The sequence below is a fragment of the Trachypithecus francoisi genome, unplaced genomic scaffold, assembly GCF_009764315.1.
Source record: "Trachypithecus francoisi isolate TF-2019V2 unplaced genomic scaffold, Tfra_2.0 Lachesis_group20, whole genome shotgun sequence".
NCBI lineage: Eukaryota > Metazoa > Chordata > Mammalia > Primates > Cercopithecidae > Trachypithecus > Trachypithecus francoisi.
In genome coordinates, this window is record NW_022681466.1 from 44,914,793 (window position 1) to 44,925,644 (window position 10,852).

Genomic DNA, 10,852 nt, shown 5'->3' on the forward strand with positions numbered 1-10,852 from the left:
ACAGGTGATTTCTGCATTTTCAACTGAAGTACTGGGTTTATCTCACTAGGGAGTGCCGGACAATCGGTGCTGGTCAGCTGTTGCAGCCCGACCAGCAAGAGCTGAAGCAGGGCGAGGCATCGCCTCACCTGGGAAGCACAAGGGGGAAGGGAATCCCTTTTCCTAGCCAGGGGAACTGAGACACACAACACCTGGAAAATCGGGTAACTCCCACCCCAATACTGCGCTTTAAGCAAACGGGCACACCAGGAGATTATATCCCACACCTGGCCAGGAGGGTCCCACGCCCACGGAGCCTTCCTCATTGCTAGCACAGCAGTCTGCGATCTAACTGCAAGGCAGCAGTGAGGCTGGGGGAGGGGCGCCCGCCATTACTGAGGCTTAACTAGGTAAACAAAGCCCTGGGAAGATCGAACTGGGTGGAGCTCACAGCAGCTCAAGGAGGCCTGCCAGTCTCTGTAGACTCCACCTCTGGGGACAGGGCAAAACTAAACAACAAGAACAAAAGCAGCAGAAACCTCTGCAGATGCAAACGACTCTGTCTGACAGCTTTGAAGAGAGCAGTGGATCTCCCAACATGGAGGTTGAGATCTGAGAACGGACAGACTGCCTGCTCAAGTGGGTCCCTGACCCCTGAGTAGCCTAACTGGGAGACATCCTCCACTAGGGGAGACCGACACCCCACACCTCACACGGTGGACTACACCCCTGAGAGGAAGCTTCCAAAGCAAGAATCAGACAGGTACACTCGCTGTTCAGCAGTATTCTATCTTCCGCAGCCTCTGCTGCTGACACCCAGGCAAACAGCGTCTGCAGTGGACCTCAGGCAATCTCCAACAGACCTACAGCTGAGGGTCCTGACTGTTAGAAGGAAAACTAACAAACAGGAAGGACACCCACACCAAAACCCCATCAGTACGTCACCATCATCAATGACCAGAGGCAGATAAAACCACAAAGATGGGGAAAAAGCAGGGCAGAAAAGCTGGAAATTCAAAGAATAAGAGCGCATCTCCCCCTGCAAAGGAACACAGCTCATCGCCAGCAATGGATCAAAGCTGGACGGAGAATGACTTTGACGAGATGAGAGAAGAAGGCTTCAGTCCATCAAATTTCTCAGAGCTAAAGGAGGAATTACATACCCAGCGCAAAGAAACTAAAAATCTTGAAAAAAGAGTGGAAGAATTGATAACCAGAATAATTAATGCAGAGAAGGTCATAAACAAACTGACAGAGATGAAAACCATGACACGAGAAATACGTGACAAATGCACAAGCTTCAGTAACCGACTCGATCAACTGGAAGAAAGAGTATCAGCAATTGAGGATCAAATGAATGAAATGAAGCAAGAAGAGAAACCTAAAGAAAAAAGAAGGAAAAGAAATGAACAAAGCCTGCAAGAAGTATGGGATTATGTAAAAAGACCAAATCTACGTCTGATTGGGGTGCCTGAAAGTGAGAGAGAAAATGGAACCAAGTTGGAAAACACTCTTCAGGATATCATCCAGGAGAACTTCCCCAACTTAGTAGGACAGGCCAACATTCAAATTCAGGAAATACAGAGAACGCCACAAAGATACTCCTCGAGAAGAGCAACTCCAAGACACATAATTGCCAGATTCACCAAAGTTGAAATGAAGGAAAAAATCTTAAGGGCAGCCAGAGAGAAAGGTCGGGTTACCCACAAAGGGAAGCCCATCAGACTAACAGCAGATCTCTCGGCAGAAATGCTACAAGCCAGAAGAGAGTGGGGGTCAATATTCAACATTCTTAAAGAAAAGAATTTTCAACCCAGAATATCATATCCAGCCAAACTAAGTTTCACAAGTGAAGGAGAAATAAAATCCTTTACAGATAAGCAAATGCTTAGAGATTTTGTCACCACCAGGCATGCCTTACAAGAGACCCTGAAGGAAGCACTAAACATGGAAAGGAACAACCGGTACCAGCCTTTGCAAAAACATGCCAAATTGTAAAGACCATCGAGGCTAGGAAGAAACTGCATCAACTAATGAGCAAAATAACCAGTTAATATCATAATGGCAGGATCAAGTTCACACATAACAATATTAACCTTAAATGTAAATGGACTAAATGCTAAAATTAAAAGACACAGACTGGCAAATTGGATAGAGTCAAGACCCATCAGTCTGCTGTATTCAGGAGACCCATCTCACATGCAGAGACATACATAGGCTCAAAATAAAGGGATGGAGGAAGATCTACCAAGCAAATGGAGAACAAAAAAAAAGCAGGGGTTGCAATACTAGTCTCTGATAAAACAGACTTTAAACCATCAAAGATCAAAAGGACAAAGAAGGCCATTACATAATGGTAAAGGGATCAATTCATCAGGAAGAGCTAACTATCCTAAATATATATGCACCCAATATAGGAGCACCCAGATTCATAAAGCAAGTCCTTAGAGACTTACAAAGGAGCTTAGACTCCCATACAATAATAATGGGAGACTTCAACACCCCACTGTCAACATTAGACAGATCAACGAGACAGAAAGTTAACAAGGATATACAGGAATTGAACTCATCTCTGCAGCAAGCAGACCTAATAGACATGTACAGAACTCTCCACCCCAAATCAAAAGAATATACATTCTTCTCAGCACCACATCACACTTATTCCAAAATTGACCACACAATTGGAAGTAAAGCTTTCCCCAGCAAATGTACTTTATAACAAACTGTCTCTCAGAGCACAGTGCGATCAAACTAGAACTCGGGACTAAGAAACTCAATCAAAACCGCTCAACTACATGGAAACTGAGTAACCTGCCCCTGAATGACTACTGGGTACATAACGAAATGAAGGCAGAAATAAAGATGTTCTTTGAAACCAATGAGAACAAAGATACAACATACCAGAATCTCTGGGACACATTTAAAGCAGTGTGTACAGGGAAATTTATAGCACTAAATGCCCACAAGAGAAAGCTGGAAAGATCTAAAATGGACACTCTAACATCACAATTAAAAGAACTGGAGAAGCAAGAGCAAACACATTCAAAAGCTAGCAGAAGGCAAGAAATAACTAGGATCAGAGCAGAACTGAAGGAGATAGAGACACAAAAAACCCTCCAAAAAATCAATGAATCCAGGAGTTGGTTTTTTGAAAAGATCAACAAAATTGATAGACTGCTAGCAAGACTAATAAAGAAGAAAAGAGAGAAGAATCAAATAGACACAATAAAAAATGATAAAGGGGATATCACCATCGACCCCATAGAAATACAAACTACCATCAGAGAATACTATAAACACCTCTACGCAAATCAACTAGAAAATCTAGAAGAAATGCATAATTTCCTGGACACTTACACTCTCCCAAGACTAAACCAGGAAGAAGCTGAATCCCTGAATAGACCAATAGCAGGCTCTGAAATTGAGGCAATAATTAATAGCCTACCAACCAAAAAAAGTCCAGGACCAGATGGATTCACAGCTGAATTCTACCAGAGGTACAAGGAGGAGCTGGTACCATTCCTTCTGAAACTATTCCAATCAATAGAAAAAGAGGGAATCCTCCCTAACTCATTTTATGAGGCCAACATCATCCTGATACCAAGCCTGGCAGAGACACAACAAAAAAAGAGAATTTTAGACCAATATCCCTGATGAACATCGATGCAAAAATCCTCAATAAAATACTGGCAAACCGGATCCAGCAGCACATCAAAAAGCTTATCCACCATGATCAAGTGGGCTTCATCCCTGGGATGCAAGGCTGGTTTAACATACGCAAATCAATAAACGTAATCCAGCATATAAACAGAACCAAAGACAAAAACCACATGATTATCTCAATAGATGCAGAAAAGGCCTTTGACAAAATTCAACAGCCCTTCATGCTAAAAACACTCAATAAATTTGGTATTGATGGAACATATCTCAAAATAATAAGAGCTATTTATGACAAACCCACAGCCAATATACTGAATGGGCAAAAACTGGAAAAATTCCCTTTGAAAACTGGCACAAGACAGGGATGCCCTCTCTCACCACTCCTATTCAACATAGTGTTGGAAGTTCTGGCTAGGGCAATCAGGCAAGAGAAAGAAATCAAGGGTATTCAATTAGGAAAAGAAGAAGTCAAATTGTCCCTGTTTGCAGATGACATGATTGTATATTTAGAAAACCCCATTGTCTCAGCCCAAAATCTCCTTAAGCTGATAAGCAACTTCAGCAAAGTCTCAGGATACAAAATTAATGTGCAAAAATCACAAGCATTCCTATACACCAGTAACAGACAAACAGAGAGCCAAATCAGGAATGAACTTCCATTCACAATTGCTTTAAAGAGAATAAAATACCTAGGAATCCAACTTACAAGGGATGTAAAGGACCTCTTCAAGGAGAACTACAAACTACTGCTCCGTGAAATAAAAGAGGACAGAAACAAATGGAAGAACATACCATGCTCATGGATAGGAAGAATCAATATCGTGAAAATGGCCATACTGCCCAAGGTCATTTATAGATTCAATGCCATCCCCATCAAGCTACCAATGACTTTCTTCACAGAATTGGAAAAAACTGCTTTAAAGTTCATATGGAACCAAAAAAGAGCCCGCATTGCCAAGACAATCCTAAGTCAAAAGAACAAAGCTGGAGGCATCACACTACCTGACTTCAAACTATACTACAAGGCTACAGTAACCAAAACAGCATGGTACTGGTACCAAAACAGAGATATAGACCAATGGAACAGAACAGAGTCCTCAGAAATAATACCACACATCTACAGCCATCTGATCTTTGATAAACCTGAGAAAAACAAGAAATGGGGAAAGGATTCCATATTTAATAAACGGTGCTGGGAAAATTGGCTAGCCATATGTAGAAAGCTGAAACTGGATCCTTTCCTTACTCCTTATACGAAAATTAATTCAAGATGGATTAGAGACTTAAATGTTAGACCTAATACCATAAAAACCCTAGAAGAAAACCTAGGGAATACCATTCAGGACATAGGCATGGGCAAGGACTTCATGTCTAAAACACCAAAAGCAACGGCAACAAAGCGAAAATTGACAAATGGGATCTAATTAAACTAAAGAGCTTCTGCACAGCAAAAGAAACTACCATCAGAGTGAACAGGCAACCTACAGAATGGGAGAAAATTTTTGCAATCTACTCATCTGACAAAGGGCTAATATCCAGAACCTACAAAGAACTCAAACAAATTTACAAGAAAAAAACAAACAACCCCATCAAAAAGTGGGCAAAGGATATGAATAGACATTTCTCAAAAGAAGACATTCATACAGCCAACAGACACATGAAAAAATGCTCAGCATCACTGGCCATCAGAGAAATGCAAATCAAAACCACAATGAGATACCATCTCACACCAGTTAGAATGGCAATCATTAAAAAGTCAGGAAACAACAGGTGCTGGAGAGGATGTGGAGAAATAGGGACACTTTTACACTGTTGGTGGGATTGTAAACTAGTTCAACCATTATGGAAAAGAGTATGGCAATTCCTCAAGGATCTAGAACTAGAAGTACCATACGACCCAGCCGTCCCATTACTTGGTATATACCCAAAGGATTACAAATCATGCTGCTATAAAGACACATGCACACGTATGTTTATTGCGGCACTATTCACAATAGCAAAGACTTGGAATCAACCCAAATGTCCATCGGTGACAGACTGGATTAAGAAAATGTGGCACATATACACCATGGAATACTATGCAGCCATAAAAAAGGATGAGTTTGAGTCCTTTGTAGGGACATGGATGCAGCTGGAAACCATCATTCTCAGCAAACTATCGCAAGAACAGAAAACCAAACACCGCATGTTCTCACTCATAGGTGGGAACTGAACAATGAGATCACTTGGACTCAGGAAGGGGAACATCACACACCGGGGCCTATCATGGGGAGGGGGAAGGGGGGAGGGATTGCATTGGGAGTTATACCTGATGTAAATGACGAGTTGATGGGTGCTGACAAGTTGATGGGTGCAGCACACCAACATGGCACAAGTATACATATGTAACAAACCTGCACGTTATGTACATGTACCCTAGAACTTAAAGTATAATAAATAAATAAATAAATAAAATAAATAAAAAAAGATTAGGACTCTCAATTGACAATGCTGAATTTCACTTGAGCCCTAAACTCCCAGAAAACAGTGAGGGTTAAAGGAATCCCCCCACCCTTTTGTGTTCTGGAAAATGGCTTACTGCAAACCACCCCTCCTCATATGACTTAGGTAAGACTCTGGAATGCCCCCCTTGTTTACTTATGACAATGCCAGACACACCCCCTCAAAATTCCCTTTCTTTGTGTCATAAATTATTAGCTGAATTGTTTTATCCCCACTGATAATCAGAAAATAGACTGACTTCATGATAAAATACTCTCCAATCTACTTATCTAATCATTCTACTGTTTCATCCCGTTTCCCCACACCTGGTTCTTTCCAGCCTCTCTCTATAAAAGAAAACTCCTGCCCAACCCTTGAGACACCCGCAAATCTTACAGTCACAGCATTCTTCCCATTGCAATAGTCCTCCTCCTCTTCCAATTTCAATAGTCCCTTTCTTCCCTTGCAATAATTATTTTGAATAAAGTCTCTGCTTACTAAGTCCAGATTTGTTTTTATTTGAAAAAATTTGTCTTATTTGACAGCAAAAAAAAGAAAAAAAGGCGGAGGCATCTAAAAAGACAGAAGGGCATAAAAATCTGAAGCACAGATAAGAGGGCTAAAGAAATTTGATGTCCTCTACATTATTTTTTGGGTATACTCTCACATCATTAATTACATTATCTACAACCTCTCATGTAAGTTTATAACCCTTTTGATCTCCACAAAAATTATCCACCAAAATACTGTCATTGTACACCACAGAAGATCTCTGAGTATTATATGGGTTGTTGGGATGGGAGTTCAATATATGTTCACTAAAAAGACTCAAAAGTCATCTCAGTTATTCGGCCAGTTCCTTATAACTATTACTCTATGAATTTGCTTGCTGATTATGAATATGAGGTAATATAAACTAATTTTAAAAAGAAGAAATCTTTAGAAACTGTTTTAAATAAATACCTGGCAGAATAAATGTATGTTAGTTTCCATCTTTCTGTTTAGAGGTAAATTCTGTCCTTAAGGACTCCAGGCTTTGATGAACAAGTATGAATGAGCAATAGTACAAAAGGATTTCCTGCCAAAAAAAAAGAGAAAGAAAAAAGCATATGCTTGTTTAGGACACTTACGCAATTATATTTATCTACCTGAAGTTATCTCTTCAATGTATCACTGACTTGGGGTATGATACACAGTATTTCACCAACACAGATATGTGGGCAAACACTAGAAAAAGCAGTTAGTAGACTATAAATCACAGATCATCCAGTTCCTTAATTTTATCTTTTGTGGTATGAGGAGAAATCCAGTTTCAAATGGCATACAAAGCAGAGAAATCCAAGTACATCTGTTTATTTAAATAAACCCTGAGAAGCAGAACTGCTAAGACAGTAGTAATCACCCATGTTACTGCATGCTTACTGTGTGCTAAATATGATAAAAACTTGAAGAGATCAAGTTTCCCAAGATCACACAGCCAGCAAATAGTGGAGATAGAATTTGAATTCAGACAATTTAACTCCAAGCCTGTGGTCTTCAGTCCCATAGAACATTGCCTCTCAAAACAATGCTACTGCAAACAAAAGATGGTGTAGGCCCGGTGCGGTGGCTCACGTCTGTAATCCCAGCACTTTGGGAGGCTGAGGCGGGCAGATCACGAGGTCAAGAGATTGAGACCATCCTGGCCAACATGGTGAAACTCTGTCTCTATTAAAAATACAAATCAATTAGTTGGGCATGGTGACATGCGCCTGTAATCCCAGCTACTCAGGAGGCTGAGGGAGGAGAATCGCTTGAATCCGGGAGCTGGAGATTGCAGTGAGCCAAGATCACACCCCTGCACTCCAGCCTGGGATATACAGCCAGACCGTCTCAAAAAAAAAAAAAAAAAAAAAAAGCCAGGCATGGTGACTCACACCTGTAATCCCAGCACTTTGGGAGGCCAAGGCAGATGGATCACAAGGTCAGGAGTTCAAGACCAGCCTGGCCAAGATGATGAAACCCCATCTCCACTAAAAATACAAAAATTAGCCGAGTGTGGTGGCACACGCCTATAATCCCAGCTACTCAGGAGGCTGAGGCACAGAACTGCTTGAAGCCGGGAGGCAGAGATTGCAGTGGGCCAAGATCACACCACTGCACTCCAACCTGGGTGCAAGACTGTATCAAAAACAGAAAGAAAAGATGGTGTGGCCTCACTTCAAACCAAAGACTATCACATTATGCAAAAGTGATAACCAACACTTAGAAATTCCTCAAATTTTCACATTTTCAACTTACATCTGAGTTACACTGGATGAGCTAATTTATCACAGTGCCAGCCATATTACATTATATTACATTGCTAATTATAATCATCTTTTTATTGTAAAGTTTAGCTGCAAGTGTTAATATTTTAACGAAGACAGAGTACTTAAAATCATTTTTATTTATTTCTGACATATGTTAATAGTCATTATTTTTCAATGTGATATGTCCAACATTCCTGGAATTCAAAATATGTTAAAATAAAATAGAAGCACATTGAAACCATCCATCTCAGAAAATATCTGAAAAACATGCAGGTCTCCACAGTTACCCATCCTATGTAATCTCTTCTAGATCTTCTCCAACCAGTTGAATCTTTACCTCTAAACTACTGTGCATAGCACTTAATGTCTTCACTATTCTTGTCTTCACTATTTAACTGACATTAATCATTTGCCTTGTATTTGTATTTAATTTTCATATGTATAGCTCCTATACCAACTAGCCAAATTTACAAAGAACTGGGACTGGTAACTTATCATTCTTAAAATTATTTCTCATAGTATCAAATACAATGGTATATACACAATGAAGGAAAGAGTAAAGGAAAGGAGGGAAGGGATGGAGGGAGGGGAAAAGAGAGAGAGAGAGGGATGAATGAACAAATTCCCTTCCTACTAAACTACTCATCAAGAGTTCTTGTTTTTTGTTGTTTTTTTTTTTTGAGACGGAGTCTCGCTCTGTGGCCCAGGCTGGAGTGCAGTGGGTTGATCTAGGCTCACCTGCAAGCTCCGCCTCCTGGGTACACGCCATCCTCCTGCCTCAGCCTCCAGAGTGGCTGGGACTACAGGCGCCCGCCACCACACCCGGCTAATTTTTTTATATTTTTAGTAGAGACGGGGTTTCACCGTGTTAGCCGGGATGGTCTCGATCTCTTGACCTCGTGATCCGCCCCTCTCGGCCTTCCAAAGTGCTGGGATTACAGGCGTGAGCCACCGCGCCCGGCCGCTCACCAAGAGTTCTTAAATCATCAGAGTGCTTAATTAAGCCGAGTTGACACGTTCTGAATAAATCTTGAAAGGAACAATTGTTCTGTAATTTATTGACCAGATTATCAAAAAGTTGGCAGGTCTTAATTTGCTGAATGAATCAGGTACCTCATAAGCCTCTCCAAACTTAAAAGAAAAAATTAACTTAGAAAGTCTATTCCTGTAACTCTGACAATATAATTGTTTCTCAGCTGTTTCAATCCTATCTTCTGTGAATTTGCAGGAACAAATCAAGAGAAATGGAGGAAGTCGTATCCCTCTTCTCCAGTCATCTATCCATTCACTTTTCTATCCATGAATTCAACGTATATGTCTGCATGCTTAGTATGAACTAGGTTCTCTCCCAGGCTCTAGGAATACAGCAGTGAACAACAACAACAACAAATATATATATAGAGAGAGAGAGTGATGCTATTAAGAGAAATAAGGTAGTAACTGAGGGGAAAATGGGGCTGTGACGGTTTAAGATGAGAAAAACAAAGGCGGCTTCACTGAAGTGTGACTCTATATGACATCCCTTCACAAAATACTTTCCTCTTTCCTTTCATGCCACATTTCCCTCACAAGCCGCCCCACGCGCTCGCTTTTCCCTCGCTAGAGGGACTGAAAACGTCATTAACACCAACTGCATACACAACTCCATTGCAGCTACTGCCATTCACGAACATTCAAACACTCGTCACCCTGTTTTCATATTTGTGTAACAAACGTTGAGTGAACCTCCACCTCTTCCAAGAACCCACGCTGAGGTGGCTTCCCATAGACCCTGCCCTTATGAAGCCAACGACTTCTACGGGAAGAAAGAGGACCTGTAAGCTAGTGCGCGAACGACCCGCAAGATGGAAATGGGTGCCCTAATAGAGGTCTCTGCCTCACGCTGAAGGAGCAGGGAAGTGACCCAACCCCCGGGACCGCCAGCCTTCTACAACGACCACCATTTCTGAGGAACCACCTGATCAGTCCCAGTCACCCTTCACTCTGCCCCTTTGTCCCACTCGGTCCCCTCACTGTTCCTTTCTGGAACCCTCCTTTAACCCAGGCCCACCACTGTTCTCCTTCCTCCCTCGCACCCTACTGCATTCTCCACTCTCCACCTCGGAGGCTCCCCTCCCAACTCCTCAGCGGGTCTCGCCTCCCCTCCCCACCCCTGTCCCCCGAGGGTCCCACTACCGGCCCGAGCTGCCCTCCCTCCCTCGTGGCTCGAGGCCCCCGCGCTCTCTGCGGTCGGCCCCTGGGGCCCCTCGGGAGGCGCGGCTCTAGCTCTGCAGCCTTCTCAGGCTCCCGCACAGCGCGGCCCCGCCCCCGTGGTCACCTGACCGAGCCCGACGTTCCGCCCACGTAGCGCCTTGGTCCGAGCGGGCCCTAGCCGCAGTGGAGCCGGTGCTGTCACGGCCACCGCCACCGCCCAGGGGCTCCGGGGCCGTGGGGGAGCGGCT

The 10,852-nt window shown here is 42.5% G+C and overlaps 1 protein-coding gene across 1 annotated transcript in view; it reads right to left on the reverse strand.

The window, feature by feature from the left end:
* EFCAB13 (EF-hand calcium binding domain 13) overlaps positions 1 to 10,849 on the reverse strand; it is a 121,381-nt gene extending 110,532 nt beyond the window's left edge. Inside the window, exons 1-2 of the mRNA XM_033184098.1 lie at positions 10,755 to 10,849; positions 7,084 to 7,198 (exon numbers count right to left, since the gene is read on the reverse strand). Coding sequence (XP_033039989.1) covers positions 7,084 to 7,113 — 30 coding nt within the window. The 5' untranslated portion in view covers positions 7,114 to 7,198; positions 10,755 to 10,849. The remainder of the gene's footprint in view (positions 1 to 7,083; positions 7,199 to 10,754) is intronic.
* Positions 10,850 to 10,852: the final 3 nt, after the last annotated feature.